At 36.5% G+C, this 25406-nt stretch overlaps 2 protein-coding genes and 1 pseudogene across 2 annotated transcripts in view; 1 reads left to right on the top strand and 2 right to left on the bottom strand.

The window, feature by feature from the left end:
• The window catches only part of ARHGEF38 (Rho guanine nucleotide exchange factor 38), a 126242-nt gene extending 105103 nt beyond the window's left edge, over positions 1 to 21139 (top strand). Inside the window, exons 8-14 of the mRNA XM_050791481.1 lie at positions 696 to 800; positions 2244 to 2363; positions 5828 to 6139; positions 8520 to 8663; positions 9487 to 9685; positions 9819 to 10078; positions 20080 to 21139. Of these exons, the coding sequence (XP_050647438.1) occupies positions 696 to 800; positions 2244 to 2363; positions 5828 to 6139; positions 8520 to 8663; positions 9487 to 9685; positions 9819 to 10078; positions 20080 to 20265 (1326 nt within the window). The 3' untranslated portion in view covers positions 20266 to 21139. The remainder of the gene's footprint in view (positions 1 to 695; positions 801 to 2243; positions 2364 to 5827; positions 6140 to 8519; positions 8664 to 9486; positions 9686 to 9818; positions 10079 to 20079) is intronic.
• The window catches only part of PPA2 (inorganic pyrophosphatase 2), a 1020900-nt gene that overhangs the window by 279293 nt on the left and 716201 nt on the right, over positions 1 to 25406 (bottom strand). The gene's annotated exons all lie outside the window — the stretch shown is intronic.
• Positions 21678 to 22882, bottom strand: LOC126954408 (ATP-dependent RNA helicase DDX50-like; annotated as a pseudogene).

Below are 25406 nucleotides of genomic sequence, written 5' to 3'. Positions count from 1 at the left end.
AGGTTGGAGTGCAGTGGCATGATCTTGGCTCACTGCAACCTCTACCTTCTGGGTTCAAGAGATTCTTCCGCCTCAGCCTCCTGAGTAGCTGGGACTACAGGTGCGCACCACCACGCCCAGCTACTTTTTGTATTTTTAGTAGATGCAGGGTTTCACCATATTGGCTAGGCCAGACTCGAACTCCTGACCTTGTAATCCGCGTGCCTTGGCCTCCCAAAATGCTGGGATTACAGGCCACATTTATTTAACCATGAATCTAAGAATATTTTCTAAATAAGCACTGTGAAATAAATTGGAATGAATCATACGAACAAAACAATAAGTTCTAGTCAATAGATGAAATGTGGCTATTTTATAAACCCAAAAATGTGATATGGTTTGAGTCCGTACATAATACATGCCATTGAAAACTACAGAGAAAGTTTTACAATCCCACATCTACCATAGCATGGGTAAAGCTATGTGGAAATTAACAACAGCAATTTGAACTACAGGACTTGGCTTTGCTACACTAACTGAGCATCAGTTGTGCTATGTACCAACAGAGGCAGTATGTGTTAAGACAGCGTATCATCAAATGTTTTCATATCATCAAAGAATTTTCTTTTGTAATGTGCTGGACCAATATGGTCTGTGCTATTTTTAAAAATATCTATTTCATTTGAGTTATGAAAATAATTTCATATATATTTTAGGTTAAAGACAATACCTTTAACAGAGAAGAAAAGCTGTTTAGAGCTTTAGAAAAGACTGTGAGGCTTTGTGTGAAGAACATTTCACTCTGTCTTCAACACATACAGGTAGGTGAGACACAACTATTTTCAGTGTTCTACAGGAACATCTGATACAAAGCATTGATTTCCATGGTTATTTTGAAGAGTAAATGTGACTGCTCCTTCCTTTATATTATGACACTGGATCAAAATTGGAAGGATGCAAACTCCTGGTAAAGGAAGCCAATATAAAGAGGTGTTTTGCTGTTTGACCTCTTACCTTCTCCACTCCCTCCCCAGTCCAAATAGTCATATTGTGGGACTTTTTTGCTCAGATGATTGCCTTATGGACCATTAGCATGCTTTCTTTATAACAGAGATGAGCTCATTAACACAAAATTGCAAGACACAGAAAATTTGTTTGTTTGTACTACTAACACATCTCTTTGTAGTACCTAAAATAAGTATAAACATCAATATAAAGGAAAATAAATTGAACTACAAAATCCTATTAACTATAATATGCAAATGCTCCCATGAGATTATGTTAGAAAACAGAAATACTCCCAGAAATTTCCAGTCCCATAAGAAGTTGTCCTGACCCTTTGAGAATCACTGATTTCAACCAGCTAATTGGAGTACAGTATGATTATGCTCAGTAGAAAAAACAGTCAGGTTTCTTCTAATGGATCTCATAAAGAGGAAACAGTGTCCTTCATGCCACCTTGACAATGGCTATGACCATGAGACATAGAAAGTTAGTAGTGTTACATGTAAATTAGTTACTAAACGGTCCCCTTCTATATTCCAGAAGTTTTTCTCTTGTATATCTTGGATATCTGTTTCTGGAAGCAGTTGTTTGCACTCTTTGATAAAATATCAGAATGATTTGGAGACAAGTTTCTATGTTATATAAAAACATATACTACTCTGTTCTTATTTATTATCTGATACAAAGCCTGCCTTACAATCAGGTTTGCTATTTGCTTCCTAAAGTGCTGCCTTCTGTGAAAAGAAAACCAAAAACAGTTATAACAGCCAGAGAGCAGTGAGACCCCTGTCCTTTACATATCTTTCAAGGAGTAAATGGCTCTTGGGAACATCTACAGGAAAGTCTTCTATTTCCACTAATTGATTCAACAAAAAATGTGAGCATCTTCTCTTAAAGAGAGCATTAAATTTTCTAAGGAAAATTGATGAATTTAAATCAAAGAGGAGTGATTTTTAAAATAAGGAATTTGTAAGAATTGCAAGCTAAAGAATAGCTAATGAGGGAATTTAAGATGGACTGTTTAATCAAAGAGGGTCATATACTGAGTACTAGGAGAAAGTGGCATAAGAAAAATGTAAGGAAAGATATTCTTCCAAGCAACCTGATTGCACAGAGCATTTATAAAATGTTTGTTGTTCCTTTTTTAATAACCTCTCAGTGATAATTAAGGGTTATGCTGACGAAGTCCACATTTGGGATACGTTAATTATACTGACCTCAAAACTTGCCATTTTTGTAACTTTGTTCTTGGGTTTCAGGATGCCATGCCCCTGGCTCTGCAGAGTGTAATGGACCTTCAGGAGATTTCATACAACAAAGACGATGAGATGGGCTATTCTGAGACCCTAAGTAATGCCTTAAATTCGTGTCATGACTTTGTAAGTTATTTATATTCACAGATAAATGCAAATTAAATAGTGAGGTTGAAAGGAAAGCTACTTTTCATTTATTTTTCTGGAGTCAGAAATAAAACATGCACTCAAGCAAATACTAATGCCAAAATTAGTAGATTTAAACGGGATTTTAAAAATCATTTAATATTTTTTAAGTGGATTAGTGAGGATTTTACTATGATAGAAATTTAAGAGGACCACAGATTGGCATTAGTCATAATTCCATTATATGTGTGTAAGGATTACAATGAGAAAATGGAAGAAACGTTTTAGCGTAACCAGTGGCAATGCTGTTTTTAAAATCAATATTTAGTTTATGTCTGCATGTGAAATATTAATAATTTATTAAGTTAGAAAGCTATGCTTTTCTTTTTCTTTTTTCTGGGACAGGATCTGACTCTGTTGCCCAGGCTGGAGTGCAGTGGAACAATCTCAGCTCACTGCAACCTCTGCCTCTCGGGCTTAAGCAATCCTTGCTTCTCAGCCTCTCAAGCAGCTGCAACTATAGGGGCACACCACCACATCTAGAAGATTTTTTGCATTTTTTGTAGAGGCAGAGTTTCACCGTGTTGTCCAGGCTGGTCTCAAACTCCTGGGCTCAAGCGGGCTATGCTTTTCTTAAACAAGTTTCTGGAAATGCCTTGAGTCCTTACAGAAAGGGCAAAAGTACTCTCTGAGGATATGACACTTATTAACATACTACATATTGGAAGGCAAAGCCTTCCTATTGAGAAAGACTTTTATTTGAGAGTCATATGTTATTTATTTTGTTCCATGGTAAAACATTTATTTTCTAAGAGTTCTATAAAATATATCTTGGGAATCATAGAAACATGCTTGAGCCAATAACACATTTTAGTAGTAAGTTACTCTGGGTAATATTAATTTTAATTTCTGTAGGTATTATTATTTCATAGCAGCATTTCAAGAATTATATAGAAGATAGATCATCTTGAAAGGGGCATTTTTGTGTTGGCATTATAGGCATTTTGGGTAAAACAAATCTTCATGGAGTGGCCCTTTTATTGGAGGATGTTTAGTATTTTTGGCCCACCAGGCTCAAAATCTCAGTAACATCCCCCCACATCAAGACATTGTGAGAACCTGTGAAGAGTCTCACATACTTCCAAACCCTAGGAAGTCATACAGCCCCCAGTCTAGTAGAAAAACCACACTGAAGTATTTTGCTTTTCTGGCACTGGGGAATGGAAAGTCAGGCTTACATCTGAGCTAATATGATAGAGAAACAGGTCAATGACGGACGGATGGATGGATGGATGGATGGATGGATGGATGGATGAATGGATGGATGGATAGATGGACACAGACAGATAGATGATGGTGATGATGAGATAGATAGATAGATTAGATAGATAGATAGATAAATAGATAGATAGATAGATAGATAGATAGATAGATAGATAGATAGATAGATAGATAGATAGTTGTTTTTACAGTATATGTTTAATGGAAAAGGTGTGGCTAGTTCTTTATGTATTTTCTGCATTTAATTACAGAGAGCACACATTCTAGAAAAGTCTTTAAAGTTTGCTCTTTAGCTTAATTCCAATACATTAAGTTAATATGTATTTATTGAGTAGCACCTGAAAGTGTGGTATGTGGCTTCTCTCTCAGCAAGCATGCTGCAGACTTTGATAGAAAGAAGACAGAAGGTGTCTTGCATACCTTGCCTAAAACCACAAGATGATTAATTAGGCTAAGTTAAAAAAAATTGTGAGAAGGCTCAATATAAAAGTAACTTTTATGGATAACATATATAGAACTCTGTTTAAAAATCAAATATTAAGAACTCAAAATCTATCTAAAGGCAGAGCAGTTATTCTTATCTGACCATGAGTGATACATATCTACACATTTTGTTAGGACAAAATATTAAAATCTAGTTCTTATTTGTTCTAACCACAATTCCTTTGTAAAGGTGAATCATTTTGTGTCTATGAGTCACTGGATTTTATATATATATAATTATATTGCAATACTGTAATTAGATTACCTGTAGAATCCAGTCAAGTCACAAACATAGTAATTTATCCCAGATATGGTAAATACAGTAAATAGATTCTTTGTTTACCAAGGGACTCATTAAACAGTCTGTGGGTGTATATTGATTATCTCATAAGCTGGACATCAAATTTAATTTGTGTTGGCTATTGCTGGTGCCAATAAGAGATTGGTTTCTCTCTCTTCTAGATTTCCCATGAGTTCAGACCAAGTTACCAGGGGCCATTTAAGTTAATTAATACAATCTGCTGCTCAGATACTGATTCCCTAGGATATCGTTTGGGTTACAAAAGAGAAACCTACTTCCAAATTATCATAAAATATCATATAAGCATACATGATAAAGGGTAAAGTAGGGCAGTCAGCAAATGTAAAACAGAAGAGAAATAGAAGAAATCAAATCTAGGATGATCAGGTTATGTCATGAAGATGGGCAGTTCTATGAAGTTCATTTTCAATGATTCAGGCCAAAAAGTGTAAACAATTTAAGACACAGAAATAGCTTCAGTTTAATCCTTTAATGTATTTAAAACAGAACTTATAGGCCAAGGTGAGAGAATTGCTTGAGCCTAGGTGTTCAAGACCATCTTGGGCAATAGAGTGAGACCGTATCTCTACAAAAAAATTTTAAAAATTAGCCAAGCATGGTGACACATTCCTGTAGTCCTAGCTACTTGGGAGGCTGAGGTGGGAGGATGGCTTGAGAAGAGGCTGCAGTGAGCTGAGAAAGTGCCACTGCAATCCATCCTGGGTGACAGAGTGAGACCCTGTCTCAAAGTTAATTAATTAATTAAAAATAAAACAAGTTACAACTCTGTTGTCTTTTCTGTCTCAAGGTTAAAATACCTTTATTAAGGGGTTGCTATCTTTATAGGGGATATAATTCCACTACCAAAAATAAGCCTCCAGGGTAGCCAGGGATTTGGGGCTGAAATGGGAAGAATAGGGTACAGTCTCCTATGGGATTAACTATATTCCTTTTGCTACCAGCAAAAGATGGGAGCGATGTGGTAAATCTTTTACACAGCTTTGGTAGTCAAAGGCTAGAGATTCCCCCTACCCTCAAGTGCTGGCTCTGGGATGCGAAAGAAGGGGAATGAAAAAGTGTTGAAGGAGATGACAATGACAAAACCAAAGACGGTAGAGAAAAAGGTGGAGTTATATTTTGGGTGAGCAGGCTTTAACTTTTGAATTCCTCTTCCTGCTCACTTTTTAGGTTCAATGTTACAACCTAGAGCGCCTGTTTTAAGTCTTTAAATAGGTTTAGCCAGACACAAAAGTGATCAGATCCTCTTTTAACCTGTCTAGGGCTTTCCTGTTTTCTTTTGTGCTTCTCGTGGGGGAAAAGGTAAGCCTATCGATAGCAGCACTGGACAAGCTACGGGCTGATCTTCTCTCCGAAATGGGCTCTTTTTTTCTTTTGGCAGGCATCTCACTTACAGAGACTCATCCTGACGCCCTTGTCAGCCCTGCTGTCCTTATTCCCAGGGCCTCACAAGCTCATCCAGAAACGCTATGACAAACTGCTGGATTGCAACAGCTACCTGCAGCGATCAGCAGGAGAGGAGTCAGACTTGGCCAAAAAGGAGTATGAGGCCCTCAATGCCCAGCTTGTGGAGGAGCTCCAGGCGTTCAACCAGGCTGCTCGGAAGATTCTGTTGAACTGTCTGTGCAGCTTTATCACCCTCCTTAGGGACCTGATGCTCGTGGCACAGCAGGCTTACTCCACACTTGTGCCGGTAAGCACAGCACCAACACGCAGCTACTTTGGCCTACTGGATCTGCTAGAAACCACACCCGTACGAAAGCCCTGTTCAGAGTGTGGACTTGTGTTCAGTGTGGTGTGTGTGTGTTTATTTTAACTAAAACCAGTCAGATAGTCTCCTGCTCCTTATCTGTCTTCTCCATGGGAAGCTCAGAGGGTTTCCTACTTCAGGTTTACTGTGACTTACACATTTGTAATTCTTTTTTGGAGATTCCTTTTCAAATACCAAACACCTTTCAGCCTTGCTCCACCTGACTGATGCAACATGAAGTTTATCAACAATTTATTTTTTGTATTTCTTTCTGATCAATCGTTCTTAGATGTTAACTATGACTATTTAAGATGTGGCTCTAAATAGAAGGCCATCTCAGCATAATGAAAGACGCAGGATAATGTTCAAACCATGCTTTGTTTTGATTTCATTTTTCCCCAAGAAAGAGAAGCCTGGTTGTGTGTGTGTGTGCAAGTGTGTGTGTGTGTGTGTGTGTGTGTATGTGTGTAGCTTCGCCTCCCATTAGGATATAATTTTATAATTATTTTCCTGATGAGGAAGAAAGATATTTACAATTTATATCAACTTCTTAAAAATTAGTTTGGTTTCTTGGCCCTACATTTCCAGTATACTAGTTCTTAACTGAATGAGATGGATAGCTATTCAATGGGTAACACCTGGAGCAGAATTAATTGTCCCTACTTTATTTTCTATTGTGGATTAATTAACTTTTAACTTATACTTTGAATTAAATTAAATTGAATAAACAAGGGCTATGTTTACAGGATTCAAAAGTCAAAATTATGTAAATGTATAATCAGTCTCACCATACCTGTTCCTCTAGCATCCCATTCCCCACTCTCATCCCATTTTTATTAGTTTATTTTTATGCAGTTAGTGCTTTCTCATGCCAGTAAAAATAAATACAAAAATATATTTTTATTTCTTAAAAGTAAAAAACAGCATATTATATATACCATTCTGCAACTTGCTTTTTAACAATATATTCTGAGAATGCATCTACGATAGTACATGGAGACCTTCCTCATTCTTTGTTTTTTTTTTTTTTTTGAGATGGAGTTTCACTCACCTCACCCAGCTAATTTCTTTCTTTCTCTCTTTCTTTCTCTCTTTCTTTCTTTCTTTCTTTCTTTCTTTCTTTCTTTCTTTCTTTCTTTCTTTCTTTCTTTCTTTCTTCCTTCCTTCCTTCCTTCCTTCCTTCCTTCCTTCCTTCCTTCCTTCCTTCCTTCCTTCTTTCTTTCTTTCTTTTTCTTTCTTTCTTTCTTTCTTTCTTTTTCTTTCTTTCTTTCTTTCTTTCTTTCTTTCTTTTTCTTTCTTTCTTTTTTTTTCTTTTCTTTTCTTTTTTTTTTTTTTTTTTAATTTTTAGTAGCAGGCCAAGTGCGGTGGCTTACGCCTGTAATCCCAGCACTTTGGGAGGCCGAGGCGGGCGGATCATGAGGTCAGGAGATTGAGACCATCCTGGCCAACATGGTGAAACCCCATCTTTACTAAAAATACAAAAAAAAAAAAAAATTAGCTGGGTGTGGTGGCACATGGCTGTAAACCCAGCCACTTGGGAGGCTGAGGCAGGAGAATCACTTGAACCAGGGAGTCGGAGGTTGCAGTGAGCCAAAATCACACCACTGCACTCCAACCTGAAAAAAAAAATTGTTTTAGTAGTGACTAGTTGCCCAGGCTGATCTTGAACTCCTGGGCTCAAGTTATCTTCTGGCCTCAGCATCCTGATTAGCTGGACTTCAGGCATGCATTACCATGCCTGGCTAAGATTTAAAAATTTTTAGAGACAGGGTCTTGCTGCGTTGCCCAGGCTGGTCTCAAACTCTTGGACACAAGCAGTCCTCTTACCTCAGCCTCACTGTTGGCTGTGATTACAGCATGAGCCACTATGCCAAGCTTACCCAGTTTTGGAGGGGTAAGGATGTAAACTCCATTTCTTTGTAGGGAGCATTGTTGAAGAATTTGTTTTAAAACCAGCACAGGCTCTTAATCAGTGCTCTTTCTCTTAGCTGCTTTCCCTTGCCACCATCCTACCCAACCACAAGGGAGGCATCTACTGTCATGAGCTCCTGAGCTTTTCTTCCAAGACTTCATTGCTATTTTTTCTCTTCTGTTCTTTTATTTAGGCTTGAAACTTAAAAAAAAAAAAATCCCTATCATGTTTGTGGGGTTTCTAGAGACAATAAATTAGACCGTATTTATCTAGAAGTTCTAACGTTGCCCTAACTTTTCACAATGGAACTATCATACACCTCCTCAACTGTTCATCACAACTCAATACATTTAACACCTGATATGATTATCTCGTTGTCTGGAAACAATGCCATATTATTTCTACCTATAGGTGCCACTGTTGGTTTCAAGCATTTCTGAGATTCAGAATCAAGTACTAGAAGAGGTCCAAAATTTGAATTGTGTGAAAGAAAACAGTGCCACCTTTATTGAGAGGAAACTCAGTTTTGAAAAGAAGAAGCCTGTGCAGATTCTGGTGAGTGTGGCAGCATTCATGACAGTGGTAACTTTCACCTCTTTGCCTTGTCCAAGTCGTATTATCATACTATTTTCCAGATCACTTATCTCATTCTAATATCCTACAATGTATGTATATGTAGAATTTCTTGTACATTTCTATCCTGTATATCATAAGCTCCATAAGATTATGAATTTTTTTTTTCTGCTTTGTACATAATATATCCCTAAAAATGCCTAGATGACTAAAATGGTGCTTGTCACTAGGTAGGAGGCACTCGATAAATATTTGTCGAATAAGATTTTATAAAGATAAATCATATAGTCCAGCCCTTTCCTTTTCTACATAAGGCATACCAGGCCCCAGAGATAAGTGGCTTTCTCAAAGTCTCTTAGGGCCCGAGCTGATGGGGGAGTATAAGCCTCCTGATTCTTGTCTAATTTGCTGATGATATTTCCCAGATAAAGACATTTACATGTACAATGTACTTAATTGAATATTATTTATCAAGTGCTTAATATGCAAGGGGTTGTCTACAGAATGGCAAAGAGTTAAAAATGGTTGTGCAACATCCAAGAGAGATTAGAACCTCTGCCTTCTTATTCTTGTTATTTCTTCTCTACAACACTGCCCTCCTGTGCTTACTAGAGACATTTTTCACTGAATAAGTGAGCTGGGTACTTCACAATAATAACCTGCTCTATGCCTGCACCTTGAAATAATCCTCTAAAAATATATGACTTCTACATTTTAAAAGTCTCCAGGGAAAAATTATTTACCAACTCCATGAGGATTTGATTATTTATCTGTCTAAACCAAAACTTCTCCTTATTTCTCCCAGCCAGAAATGCCACGTCAAACTGACATTCATCGCTCCAAACTTCTATCCACATATAGTGCAGAGGAACTCTATCAAGCTAAGCGCAAGTGCAATGCTACACAAGAATATGACATCAATCTTCTGGAAGGAGAGTTGGTGGCTGTGATAGAACAGAAAGATCCACTGGGGAGTACAAGCAGGTGGCTTGTGGACACAGGAAGTAAGTTTTTCCCTAGAACTATCACTCTTCTTTAAACTGAGATTTTCTGAGGGACCTCCATGTGCTTCTCTGAGCTCATGTTTGGGAAGAGTATACCCATGAACTTGGTTCTTTCTTTTTATTTCCCATCCAGATGTGAAAGGATATGTTTATTCCTCCTTCCTAAAACCCTACAATCCAGCAAAAATGCAGAAAGTGGATACTGAGAACAGGTTCTGTGATGATGATTTTGAGAACATCAGCCTCTTTGTGTCTTCTCGGCCAGCTAGTGACAGTGTCACAGGCACCTCAGAAAGCAGCATTGGTGATAGCAGCTCATCTCTTAGTGGCACATGTGGAAAGTTTGAAACAAATGGTACTGATGTTGACAGTTTTCAAGAAGTAGACGAACAGGTAAAAATTTGATGTAAAAATATGTGGTTGTTCAAATCATGAAAGTCTCTCTCTACTATGTTACTGTAACACTTGGTGGAAAAGGGTCAGCTTTGACATCAAGGAGACCTGGCTCTATTAGCACATACTTCCAGTGGATCTTTTTGCAAGGAGTTTAATTCCCTGAGCCTGTTTCCTTAAATAAAGCAAAGGATTGGAGATAAAGTGTGTATGTAAAGTAGCCAACACAAAGTAGATACACAATAAATAGGAGCTATTACTATTACTACCCTGCTGTTACATACTTAGAGCAAAGTGTCTTTTTATACTCCCCCATCAAAAAAAAGCAGTTCAATACTGAACAGATTGCTGCCATCAATAGCATGTGGGAAATCGTCCATGATTCCTCTAAGAGCAATATCTTCATTGAGCTATCTAGTAATTGGCCATTTTTAATCTCATGTATAATGCCACACACTATATGCTGAAACTTTTTCTTTCTTTCTTACTTTTGTTGTTGTTGTTGTTGTTGAGATGGAGTCTTACTCTGTTGCCCAGGCTGGAGTCCAGTGGCACGATCTCAGCTCACTGCAACCTCCACTTCCCGGGTTCAAGCAATCCGGAGTAGCTGGGACTACGGGCACGTGTCACCATGCCCGGCTAATTTTCATATTTTTAGTAGAGACGGGGTTTCACCATATTGGTCAGGCTGGTCTATACTGAAACTTTTAAGAGCTATATTTCCCTCACTGCACTAATGCAAAGGCTACTGGTACAATCTTTTTGCAAAATGGTATGTTCATTATAGTGCCGGGTTTGTTTTTGCTATATCAGAAAGTTTCAGTATACTTAACTGTTCATTCCCCAGTGGTGACCATCTAACTAATTCCTTTATTTATTTACCTTGCTTTTTCTTTAGTGTTATATTAATAATTTATTTAAATTTATTTTTGTAGAGGTTATGTATATGTATATGTATATGTGTAGATAGATAGAGAAGTTAAAATGTAGAAAGGCATACATAACTTAAAAGTAAGCTGGGCTTGGAGGCTCATGCCTGTAATCCCAGCATTTTGTGAGGCTGAGGTGGGAGGATTGCTTGAGCTGAGTTTGATACCAGCCTGGGTAACATAGTGAGACCTCATCTCTACTAAAAATCAAAAAAATTAGCCAAGGATGATTGCCCACATCTGTAGTCTCAGCTACTGGAGAGGCTGGGGTAGGAAAATCGCACAAGCCAGGGAGGTCGAGGCTGCAGTGAGCCGTGATCATGCCACCGCACTCCAGCCTGGGCAACAGAGGGAGATCCTGTCTTTAAAAATAACAATAATTTTAAAAAGTAAAGTTTTTAGTCCTTCCTCCCCTTGTCCTACTCTTCAGAGACAATGCTTGGATATATCCTTTGTATATTCTGTGCATATACAAACACGTTTATACCAGTGGGAAATATATCATATATGGTATATTATAGGGTTTTTTTTTTCATTTAACAATATATCTTAGACACAATTAAACCTAAATAGCTATCTTATTCCTTAAAACATTCAACACAGCATTTAATTTTGTGGATATATTATAACTTATGTAACTATCACCCTAATAATAGATATGTAGAATGTTTTGGGCTTTTAAAAAATTCAAACAATATTTCAAGGAAGGGCCTTGTCCATCTATTTTTGTACATTTATATGAGTATATAAGTGTAAAACAAATTCCTAAAATATTAGAGGGTCAAAGGTATATACATTTAAAGTCTTTATAGACATTGCCATGCTGACCTCCAAAAGTATGGTATCTATTCAGTTTCTTTCATTAACAGTTACTGATTGCTGTCCAATTCATGACACTTTTTTTTTTTTTGGTTTGGTGTTTTTTTTTTTTTTTCCAAAAGCAGCTTATCAATATCTTATATTCATATCACATAATTCATCCATTTTTAAGTGTACAATTCATGACTTTTAGTATATATTACAAAGTTGTGCAAGTTTAGTATATTTACAAAGTTGTGCAACCATCACTTTAATCCAATTTTAAAACATTTCTTTCATTCCAAAAAATCATTTGCACCCATTTGTAGTCCCTCCTCTTTCCCACCCCAACCCCAAAGAAACACTAACCTATTTTCTGTCTCCATAGATTTGCCTTTTCTGTATCTTTTGTATAAACAAAATTGTACAATACGTGATGTTTTAGAGCTACTTTTTTTCACTTAGCAAAATGTATTGAGTCTTCCATGTTGTCGTATGTATATGTACTTTGTTGCTTTCTATTGCCTACTATTATTCCATCCTGTGGATATATTTTGTTAATCCACTCACCAGTTGATGGTCATTTGGGTAACTTCTAGTTTGGGGCTATTATGAATTACGCTGCTATGAATATTTGTGTGCAAGTCTTTGTGTGAATTTAATTTCCCTTGAGTAGACACTCCGAAGTGTAATTCCTTATTGGTTTTATTTAAATTTTTAAGAAACTGCCAAACTGTTATCCAAAGTGGCCTCACCACTTTACTTTTCTACCAGCAAAGTATGAAGGTTACGGGTTGCAGTTTCTTCACATGCTTGTCAATACTAGTTATTATTTGTCTTTTTAATGAGACCCGTCTTGTGGGTATGAGGTGGTATCTCTTTGGGGTTTTAGTGTACATTTCCCTAAAAATTAATGCTATTGAACATTTTTTCATGTGCTCATTTGCCATTCTTTGATTTCCTTTGGTGAATGTCTATTCAAATATTTGCCTATTAAAAAAAAAAACTGGGTCATTTTCCTTCTTATTTTCCCATTGTAAAAGTTCTTTATAAACCTGAGTGCAAGTTTTATTTTTTTAAATCAGATATATAATTTGCAAATATTTTCTCCTGGTTATAACTGACTCTTAACTTGTCTGGGCATTACTATGTGTTCTTACTGCCCTTCTGTCTTGAAGTTTCAAAACACTCTCTATTACTTGTTCACTCTGTTGTTTATTCAGTTTCTAAAAGACATATTACAATGCTAACTAATGCATTTTTATCAGTGAAATCTATGTACCTGATTAAATGTCCTGTCAGACTTTGCCTTGTTTCAATAACCTAGATGGACAGAAATCTGAGAGCCAAATTTATCAACACACTCTAAAGCTGGCTTGATGTTGAGTTCTAGTTCTTACTTGGCTCTACAGGGACTTTGGACTAAGCACCTCACATAGACTCTTTCTGCCTGGTGTTCGTAGTATGAGACTGCATTTAGTTCCTACTAGCTGGTACTTCAAAGCAATTTTCTGCAAGCAATCCTATCAATATATATAATGTGAATTAGGTCCATTAGAGATTTCCATTACCAAGAGAAGAAAAAAATGAGATAGTATTTCAAAACAAAAAATATATTAATGGCATCTCTTCATAAATTGTTATTTACTTTCTTTTTCCTCTGAGTTTGGCACCAATTCAAAATAGGCATAGCATCAGGAATATAAATATAAGCATGTATAAGCATTATTACTAGTAAAACGGGATTGAAGATGCATCTTGGATCTGTAGCACATGGAATCCCTGATACTTTCCCTCAGAGTAGAAATTACCCAACTCAAATTGAAGGTGAACCCGGTGCATGGACAAAGTCTGTCCCAATAAACTTACTGCAAGATGAGGAAGAGGATGCACCTGTTGGAAACTTCAGTACAAGGAAGAAAAGAAGAAAAGGCTGCATAGAGATACCTCCCTTAATGTCTTAACTCCAGTCAATAGACGCACATAGGCCAGTGGTTTCCAGACTCCCCCTGTAATGCATAATGCATAATATTTCATTGAAAACAGAGAGAAAGGATTATATTTTGTTCCTAATTCTTGCCCCAGGGCTGATGTTTCCATTCTGTTGGCTTTTAGAAGTTGTGGGGAGAAGAAAATGATTAACCTCTGTATTTGTGGTGTGATAGTATAAGTCAATACAGTATAGAGGTCCCTGTAATGTGATCGAAAGTGGAAGAAAATTGTATCTTCTTTACCAACAATGAGAATACAGTACATGTTGTAACATTTCACATTTGCGGTATCCTACAAAGCAGTTTTCTGGGTGGCTATTTAGACTTTTGTTCTTGATTTTATTTTATTATCAGGAACATCAGCGGAAACTTGTACTGGCTTAATTGGATGCCACTTTTGGTTATCATTTATTTCCCTTTCCCTTCCTACTGTGGTAGCACGTTTTTTGATTTCCTCCAGAATTGCTATAGCATGTTGCCAAGGGGTGTTGTAGGATGTAGTCTGGTTTTATTGATGGTTCTAGTGGACCCTGACACAAAGGACAGGTAGCCTCTACCTCATACTCAGGGGGTATCTTCAGGGCCCTAAAGATCATTCAAATATAGGCAATTTCAAACTAATTTAGATTCTAGTGGCTCCATGATTTTTATACCAGAGCTGAATTTTTAACCTGAATGCGAGGACCTGAAGTGGTCTATGAATGAGTTTTGGGAGGATTTCATGAATCTCCTCAAATACGTTGGAAATATTGTGCTTATTTGCATATATACACATCTATGATAAAAGAAGTCTACCTTTTTAAACAGACTTTTTAAAGAAATTTTTATCTAAAATGTTAGAAATCACTGCTGTAGAGGTTTAACTTGCTTATCCATTCTCCACCTCAAGTAAGAAGAGAGACTGCTATAAAAAAGTTCCCCCAAAATTATGTTCTGGAGCCTTTGTTGAATAATGGGGATGAGCGACTGGATATTCACAACCTGGCGGTACCGATTTATACCAAGGATCTGAATTTTTAAGTTCTTCATTCTGTTTTTTTGCTATATCAAAGAATATAACAAAAGCATTCAAGTAAATATGCCTTCCCATTCCAAGGTATTCTCTCTTTTTGTCCATCAAATAGTAATGGCATGCTCTGCATTAGTGTTCCATGCTGCATAACAGATTACCACAAACCTGGTGGCTTAAAACAATACAAACGTATTTCTTAGGGGCTGTTGTCAGGAGTCCAAGCACGGTTTAGCTGGGTGCCCTGCTTAAGATCTCACGTAGCTGCAATATAGGTGTTTGCTGGTTTTATTGCTTCTGAAACTGGGGGTTCTCTTCCCAGCTCATGGTCATTGGTAGAATTAAGTTTCTTGTTCCAGTTGGACTAAAGACTCCTTTTTCTTGTTGGCAATTAGCCAGAGACCACTTTCAACAACCTGAGGCTGCCCTCAAATCCTTGCCATGTGGCTGTCTCTATAGGCAGTTTGCAACATGGCTGTTTGCTTCTTCAAAGTCAGTGGGTGAGCATCTCTCTGGCTTCAAATCTCTCCCTTCAGAGGAGGCCTCAATGCACTTTAAAGGTCACATCTGAGTAGGTCAGGCCCATCCAGGATAATCCCTCTTTTGACTAACTCAGAGTCAATTTCCTAGGGACTTTAACAAGCACCTCTGCAGAATCTCTTTACCTTTGCTAGAGAGGGTAGCCTACTCACAGGAGTAATAGCACATCTATTAAGAAGTTCCAGTCACAATCAAGGGGAGGAGATTATGTAGACCATGTACAGTAGGGGGTGAGATTCTCAGGGTCCATCCTAGAATTCTGCATTCCAGAGTGTCTAAGATGCCTTGTTTGGCAAGCAGAATCTTGTCCTTGGCACTTCTCAAAAAGGACTCGGTTTAATAATGGCTAAAACCCAGTTTTGGGGGGCAGTTCAGTGTCCGAGAATCAGTGCTGTTTTCTTTTTCCATGTAAGTAATATTGAAAATATAATTTTTGACTTCTAAAAAATGTAGTCATTTTGTTACCAATCCCACGTTCATCTTTACATTTTCCAACTACCTATGATGACGATGCTACATGCCTACTGTGTCATTGTTTAGAAAGTGCTTCAAAAAGTTGGCTTATTAACATGAAGAGATTTTCAAAAATAGTATGAGGTGGAAAACCACCTGCAAAGTTATGTATACTATAAGTCCATTTTTATTACCGCTTCAGGTAGGTAGGTAGAACACAAAAATGGAAGGAAAGAAGGAAGAAAGGAAGAGAGGAAGATGGGAGGAAGGAAAAGAAGATGCTAATAGCAGTTGGGTGGACTTTGTTTTGCTTAACTTTATTAAAAAATTTTTTCTTCATCAAAATTGCTTGTGTAATTAAAACATATAATTGTTAAGTGAAGAACATGAAAGCTTGCTCCTGAAGGGTGAGAGAGAATAATGAGCATTTTTCATGCAATATAACCATCTTAGTTTCCAGAGATACATATGATATACCATAAATGCTGATTCTCTACCTTTTGTTTTAGAAAAGAAGATTAACATATATTATGACTTTTGTTGCTGTTAATTGGAGAATTGGGATAAAAATAAAATGATATTCAGTGAAGACAGGTAATGTGGCTCACTGAAGAAGGAAAATTAAATGCACAAATATAGAATAAGGGAATGCCGAACTGGGAATGTTACCACAGAGAAAGATCTGGTGGTTATAAGCAGTGGGTAATAAATTAGGTATGAGTCAATAATACAGTGTTATAAAAAAAAAAGTAAGTGTGGTAGAAAACGGAGTTGTATTCACAGAATACTGCACATAAAATAAGTTAGAGCTTTATAGAGTACAAAGAAGCAATCAATAAATACATTTTTAAAAGTGCCAAGGAAAAACAGAAGAAAATTAGGTGATAATGGCTCAAATTAACAACATTGTAATTAATGTGCCTGGACCAAAACGTAGCATTTAAGATTAGAAAGATACAGACTAAAACAATTAAAATATTGAAGATAATGAGAAACCTTACAGTTCTTAAATGCATGACATGTTAAAAATTTATAACTTGTAGTCTAACATTAAGGAGACTAAAAATACTAAAAAGGAGACTTCAAAAAGAGACTGAAAATAGACTGCTGCCTCTTTAAAAGCAGCTTACTTCCATTTCGAGTATATAATATATGCCCCCATATAACATAAATTATATAAAAACTAAAAAGTGCTCATCCTAAATAAATTTTGGGTCATGGTTATCTAAAGCATTGAAAGTATATAATTTTGTACTTTAAATTTACAATTGCATGAGAATATATATTTAATATTTAGAATATAAACTATAATTTCATACCAAAAAGATCTAGGTGGAAGAGTTTATATATCACTTGAGAGAATTCTGCTAAAGTGAAAGACTACCACAAATATTTAGAAATGTTCTATTAGTAGGCTATCTAACCTGCTAAAACATCTATAGTTGCATTGGTAAAGCATTACCTATTATTTATAAAAATTATAAAAGATGATTACCAACTACTAATGCAGGCTCTTACAGATGTTTCAGATGTATTATAGTACATTCCATTCCCAAATACTTTTGCAAACCAAATCTTCCATTCTGTTCCTGTGGATTTATTCAATGTTTTCAATTTCTAAACAACAAAACAACACCGTCTACAATATACTAGAAACTCCAGTTCCTCTCTGCAAGAATACACTCTGTACATACTTGCTAGAACAAGAGTTTGGTCTCTAAAGCATTATGAGAAATAGACTAAGCACAGGATTTGAAGTTAGAAGATATTGGTCATATCAGCACCAATTAGCTCTATAATTAAAAATATGTTTCTTCTGTAAGCACAACTCATAGGGTTGTTGAGGACAAAGCACATTTAACATATAACTGCCATGCACTCCATAAAAGGTGTTTATTATTGCTACCACTCCATTGCTAAAGAATTTATAGTACTTTTAATTTTCTTGTTTACTTAAAAAATTATGTAATAATTTGACCATGTTCATCAATCTCTTGTATGTATCTTTTATGATACAAGATGATCTCTTGTATGATAGCCATGCCTTTCAATAAATATTTGAATATTCCTACTAATTTTCAGGTCAAATCAATCAATATTTGAATTCATACTTCGTACCACAATGTGGTCAATGGAGAAAAGTTTAATTAAATGTGTGTCTTAGTCCATTTGGGCTGCTGTAACAAAATACCATAAACTGGTTGGCTTATAAAAAACAGAAATTTATTTCTCACAGTTGTGGAGACTGGAAGTCCAAGATCAAGGCAGCAGTTTATGTGGTATTTGCTGAGGGGTAACTTTCTGGTTCATAGAGTAGTACCTTCTTGTTGGGCCCTCACATGGTGGAAGGGGTGAAGGGTCTCTTTCAGGTTTCTTTTAAAGAGAAACCAATCCCATTCAGGAAGCTGAAGGCTGATCATCTCCCAAAGGCCCCACCTCTTAATAGCATTACCTTGTGGATTAGGCTTTCAACACATAAACTTTGAGGGGAAACAAACATTCAGACCATGGCAATATGGTTCTTTCCTTGGGGAGCAGGTCATATTAGTTGATAAATCAATATACCAATCAATGGAATCAAAGTTTCATCAAAAGTTAAATAAGTTTAATATTTAAATAACAACTTCAGCTACAGCTATAGTCTCCTCTCCACAGTACCCATTCTCTTTTCCTGCTTAATGAAGTAATGAAGTCATCTTATTTCTCATAGTTTCCCTTATATATTGAACCTCAAGTTTGAGAGTTAATCTGCTTGTCTTTTCCTATATGTTGTTTTCATGTATTCATCTCTGTACCTTCAAATATGACATATTCACGCCTTTTGTCAGCTTTGTCATTTATGAAAGATAACTTCTTTCAAAATCCAGCTCACCATTGGCTGATGTATCATCTATGTGTAGAGTTGTTGCTGTTTTGGTGTGTTTTGTTTTGTTCACTGGCATTTTCTTTTCCTGGCTAAGTTGTAAGTTCGCCAATAAAATAATACCTGGTACTTAGTAGGTACTAGAAAAATTTTCATTAAATAAATGAATGGGAATATATGTTGCTTAAATAAATGAATGGGAATAAATTAAGCCAATTGCTTAATTTTATGCCATAACTAAACATTTTCATTATCAATCTTATGATTTTATTGGAAGAATAACTAAACACTTATTTTGGGGCTTCTTACACACTTAATAATTATAAAGGATTCTTTTGAGGTCAGAAAAAATTCTTTTGACTGAAATATTTTATTATTCTAGGTCACAAAATAATTTTTAAAGTTATAAATTTAATACATTGTCATTATAAAGGTTTGGGAAAAAAAGAAGGGAACAAGGAAGTAAAAATGAAAATCAGCTATAATTGTACCATTCAAAGAAACAATAACAATATTACACTTATAATGTACATCAAATTTTTTGTTCTTTTTAAGGTTTACAATTTTATCATAAGTGTTTCCCATATTATTAGTCTCAAACAGCATCATTTTTCTTGTTTGTTTTTGTTTGTTTGTTTGTTTGTTTTTGGAGACAGGGTCTCACTCTGTCGCCCAGGCTGGAGTGCAACGGCACGATCTTGGCTCACTGCAACCACTGCCTCCCAGGTTCAAGCAATTCTCCTGCCTCAGCCTCCTGAGTAGCTGGGATTACAGGCGCACACCACCATGCCCAGCTAAGTTTTGTATTTTTTAGTAGAGACAGGGTTTCACCATGTTGGTCATGCTGGTCTTGTACTTCTGACTTCATGATCTGCCCACCTCGGCCTCCCAAAGTGCTGGGATTACAGGTGTGAACTACCGTGCCCAGCCTGCACTGTTTTTAATGACTACAAATTTCCTTAGTATGAGGGTCTGGAATTTAACTATTTTGCTCTTGCTGAACTTCTAGTGATATTCCTACTACTCTCCCACTTTTGCCATTTGTATGGGTAATCCAGTAACATTGGTATGCAAAAATTTCTGCCAATGTTTCTGTAGAAGAGATTCTTCAAGCTATGTTGATTCATAAGGAATTAACATTTTAACATTATTAAAAATCTTTTAATAGAAACTGCCAAGTTGCCTTCAAGCATGGATAATTTATACTCCTCCTAACAGAATAATGACAATACCTATTTCGTTCCATTCTCACCTGGGTCATATTTTAGCAAAATATATCCAATAGAAGGAGTTGGACAATGTGACTTTGGAAAAATAAGAAAACTTTAGCATTGCTTCTAAAAGCTTGGAAACTCTTATGATGTTTCTCTTAATATTCAGGTTCCAATTCCAATAATGTCATTTGTTTCTTTGTCTAGATTTTCTATGCAGTTCACGCTTTTCAAGCACGGAGTGACCATGAACTCAGCCTTCAGGAATATCAGAGAGTTCATATACTTAGGTTTTGTGACCTAAGTGGCAATAAAGAGTGGTGGTTAGCTGAAGCTCAAGGGCAGAAAGGATATGTGCCTGCTAACTACCTTGGAAAGATGACTTATGCTTAAGAAAATAAGACTTCGACTTTTATTTTCCAGCAAGTTATTGATTGACTACCTCATAAAACTGACATTACAAAACTTTGGACCAGAAAGCAAGAAACCTCCAAACTACAGAAACTGATACTCTACTGGGTTTTCAGGAATACTGTACTTCCTAACAGGGTTATTGCAAGAATGTATTATAAAGGATACATGTTGAAAGAAATACTAAGCCAACAGAAATAGCAAAGCAAATGACCCAAGCTTCAACTATCAACTACTTAAAAGTGAAGATCTTTTGAAAGAGTAATTATATCCTTCTATCATCAAGAAAGGTTGGATCCAAAGGTTTTTCAATTTACTTTTTTTTTTACTGTATGATGTATTTTGCCTCAAATGTTTTTGTTTTTCATATTGCTCTCTTGCAAATGCATACATGTTCATATACATACATATAAACCATATATATTATGTAGCTTTATACACATATGTGGATAATATGAATTACACACCTATATGTGTAAACCAGAGTATACATCAAATATACATAATAGGAATATATCACCAACTATAAGTCTTTGATAATGTATTTTGTTAATTTTTTGTTTATATGTTTTGAACTAAAAGAAAACTGAATAACTTGATATTAACATATAACATTACTAAATGCATACTATATGCCAGACATTGTTCTAAGTGCTTTATATGTAGTAACTTGTTTAATACTCAAAACATTATGAAGAAACCATAGTCCAAAAGGGTAAAGTAATTTAATCCAAATCACATTGCTAGTAAGTGGTGGGCCTGGACTTAAACTTAGGTAGTATAAATAAAAAATAAAACCTAAGGCTTCCAACCATCTAAATAGACCTCCCCCTCAGCCAGGGCTCTTTTTTTTTTTTTTATTCAAAGGTATAACTGGATAAGTAGATGTGTTTACAACCATTCTTGTGAAATACATTTTTATAAAAATACTATCAACTTCTTTGCTAATAGCAGACACATACCTCAACTATGATGACCTAATTTTTGGTGGATAATGTACATGATTAGGTAGAAATAGGCAAGCTCACACTGGTAGATTAACTATCAAATACTCAGTTAAAACTCCGTTTGTGGCCCCCACTTCTTTTTTTTTTTTTTTTTTTTTTTTTTTTTTTTTTTTGAGACGGAGTCTCGCTCTGTCGCCCAGGCTGGAGTGCAGTGGCGCGATCTCGGCTCACTGCAAGCTCCGCCTCCCGGGTTCACGCCATTCTCCTGCCTCAGCCTCCCGAGTAGCTGGGACTACAGGCGCCCACAACCGCGCCCGGCTAATTTTTTGTATTTTTAGTAGAGACGGGGTTTCACCGTGGTCTTGATCTCCTGACCTTGTGATCCGCCCGCCTCGGCCTCCCAAAGTGCTGGGATTACAGGCGTGAGCCACCACGCCCGGCTGGCCCCCACTTCTTGATCGATTTCTATTCCACTTTGTCTTCTACCACCTTGTCAACTTCCTGAGTGACGCCCTCAGACTGACCACCTGACCCACCTGACCAGCCACTCCTCTGTCTGGAATTAGAAGATGTTTCCATCATAATATTCTTCAACTTCAGGTAATTTAGCTGGCACTCAGAGTATCCAGCCGGAATCATGCTACTCTGCCTGTAGCCTTTCTGACTCAGTTGGAGGAATATCAAAGCAAACACCCATATTTCCTTTCAGGAGGCACACTGGTAATCTGAGACACTGCATTACTACTCAGCTTTCTGTTAAGTTCTTTCCAAGCACAGCTGACATCCTGTATTTCCTCTAGACTTTCCAGAGTCATGATCACAAAACCCTTATCAGAGTTGATTAAAGATCATGGTTCAAAGCTTGATACGCCAGAAATGTGGGCTAAAGCTGAAGCCAATGCATCCATCGCCCCTTTCTCTTCTATCAGTATCTGAGCTGATGGTTGGAAAAAATCAACAGCAGCATAAGAAATGGAAGCCAGAGACCTTACGGCATCCATGCTTTTAAATTTAACTAAATCCATTGTAGAAGGAACACCTACATGTTTAAAAGTAATTCCTGTTTTTTGTTCCACGTATCTTAGTTGACCTCTTTCTCTTGGTTGATAAAAACATATACAAGCCGAGCGTGGTGCCTCACGTCTGTAATCCCAGCACTTTGGGAGGCTGAGGTGGGCGGATCACAAGGTCAGGAGATCGAGACCATCCTGGCTAATATGGTGAAACCCCGTCTCTACTAAAAATACAAAAAATTAGCCGGGCATTGTGGCGGGTGCCTGTAGTCCCAGCTACTCGGAGGTTGAGGCAAGAGAATGGTGTGAACCCGGGGGCAGAGCCTGCAGTGAGCCGAGATCGCGCCACGGCACTCCAGTCCGGGCAACAGAGCAAGACTCCGTCTGAAAAAACAAACAAACAAACAAACAAACAAGAAACCATATACAAACTTCTGTCTGTCCAGCTCTACCTGTGCATCCAGAGAGATGGATATGGATATAGGGCTCAATATCCTGAGGAGGAGAACTTTGAATCACCAGGTCAACTACAGGAATGTCCAAACCACAAGGAGCCACGTTGGTTGCCACCAAAACTTTATAATTATCTCTCTGAAGCCTTGTAGTGTAATTTATCTTTGTGACTGTGCAATGTCCCATGTAAACACAGTGCATTCTGTTTTGTGTGGATTCATGGCCATGTCAGTTACATTCTTCTTGGTCTCACAGAAAATAATAGCCCCCCCCTTCAGATCCACTATGGACTTGAAGGACATCTCATTATCATCTACGTTTTATAAAGGAGGAAATTGAGGAACTCACATGGAGGGACTGGGATTTAAAACCAGGTCTTCTGATTTTAAGGCCTTTTCTTTTAGTGTTTTCCCTTTTCTTTTCCTTAAGTCACTAAAATCTACAGTTATATAACCTTACAAAAATCATGATATGCAAAATAGAAAAATGATAGTGACCACATATCTACTAATGGCATTAAAATGTACAATCCTAAAAGCTTACTTGTTAGCACACTTGCTTATCTGTCCATTCATTCATTGAACCAGTAAGTATTTATTGAGAGTTACAGTGGGAATACAATGCTGTGAAAGACAAACAAGATCCCTCCCTTCACACCACTTAAATTCTAGTGGGGAAAACATCTGCACATAACAAACTAAATAAAATGATCATAAAATAATAAATGTTATTTATATAAAACTGGCTACTTTCTTTACTGCTCAGTTAAAGGGTCTTGTAGCTCATTTTACGATATGAAAAAAATCAAGGTCTAAAAGCTCCTTGAGACAATTTAAACTCTAATACCAAATATACCTCTATAAAATACCAAACTGAGCTAATACTGTATATGTGTACTTATACATATGTACATAACCTAAATATATGTATGCACATATTATCTATACAAAGAGCCATACTCAGTGAAAGATAAGTTACCTCCTAAACTAAAGTTCCCTCTGAGGTACAATAGAAATTAAAATAATTGCTTCTTTTCTCAACTCTATCTAGCACGTGTTTTCTGTGATGGGATAAATGTTTTCATTTCAAGTGCCAGTGTGTGAACTGTAATAAACATTACTGCTTTCATTTTTTTGTAGGTACAGAGGTTACGTTAACTGTTATAGTTGCTGAACTGAGTTTTTATGTCAGGTAATTTTGTTTAGTCCAAACTGGTTTTGAACTATAAACAATTATGGATATGCATTTTTTGGTTTCTTTGACCCCGAAGGGAAATTGGGGTTTATGTCAAATTGATGTTTTATCACAATAAATCTGTTTCTCAAAGCAAAAGTCTCTGTAGGATTGAGATAATTCATTATTTACATATGGGGTAACAGACATTTACTGCCTATTGAGATAATGATTGAGATAATGGATTCTCAATCCTGGATTCTAATTTACTACAAATAATTTAGCACCATTATTTAACAGAGCAGTTTAAAATAATAATCTTTCCTTTTAAAAAAAAAAAAAGACCAAGCTTAATTTTAAAAGCTTTGTGTTTATAGAGATCACCTATCAATATACTTTAGAATAATGCTGTTAGAAAAACCTAGGGATTAAGGAAGACAGTTTGAGATCAGAGATCTGTAGAGTGAAGATTTAGTAGCACACATTAAGGTTGATGGAACAGGCTGTTCACAGTCCTTGTGAATGTGGGAATTTGTTGGATATCCAGTTTTTTTGCTGTGAATAATAAACTGTTTCTCTGATGCAAAGGGCTGCCTATCGTCTCTCAGAATATACATGTGCAACAATTGCTGGTTAATTTGTTAGCTTGCAAGTAAGACAACAACTCAGACTTTCCACATTTTCTGACTTAACCCATTTATGCCTAGTGTTCCATTATTGCAATCCTCAGCTTGTGGGAGTTATTTATATCCTACTGTTCAAGGTCATCTCCAAGGTCTGATTTTTCACCAAAAAAATTTGCAACCTCTGGCATAAACGGGTTAACAATGTACAAAACAATCTCAAGAATTAATCATTATATAGGAGCTTATTGTATACAAAGTTAGCTAAAATTAGGTAAAATACTATAACATTTTGAGCACTAAGTAAGATAGCCTTTTCTTTCATGGTATAGGAAGAAGCCATCAGTGTGTGAACAAGTCATACATTTTTATCTGCAAAGACCCTTGGGAAATGATACTTTTCTCCAAAACTTATCAGGAATGTGCATAACCAGGATGAATCAAAGTTCAACATTTATTACGTACTATGTGCATATATTACATTGGCAATGTAGGTAAAGTGAGCAACTTGAGAAAAAATACTGTATTAAACACCAAGAGAGTTCACAATTTATTGGAAAAAGATGTATCCTTCAATAACTGAAATGAGGTGATAAAAAAAGGTAAAGATACAATATGAAGTATGATAAATCAATTAGGAAAATCCATTGATATGAGAAATCAATAATGAAAAAATAATTTTAAAAAAGATGAAATAATTGGGAGGGAAAGGGAGAGTCAGTTGAAATGGGGCTAGCACAGAAAATGAACACCCAGAATACGGGTAGGAAAATAGAAAAACTATGTTGGGTCATCCCTGCCACCACATAAGGCACCTCATTCATCAGGATCAACTCTTGGGGCTTTGCTAGAAGACGAACTAATTCTTTTTCCTTAAATTCACAGATGCTATCAATCTTCTGAAGTTCTCATTG

The sequence above is a fragment of the Macaca thibetana genome, chromosome 5 (assembly GCF_024542745.1).
Source record: "Macaca thibetana thibetana isolate TM-01 chromosome 5, ASM2454274v1, whole genome shotgun sequence".
Taxonomy (NCBI): Eukaryota; Metazoa; Chordata; class Mammalia; order Primates; family Cercopithecidae; genus Macaca; species Macaca thibetana.
This window is presented reverse-complemented; position numbering and strand designations above follow the sequence as displayed.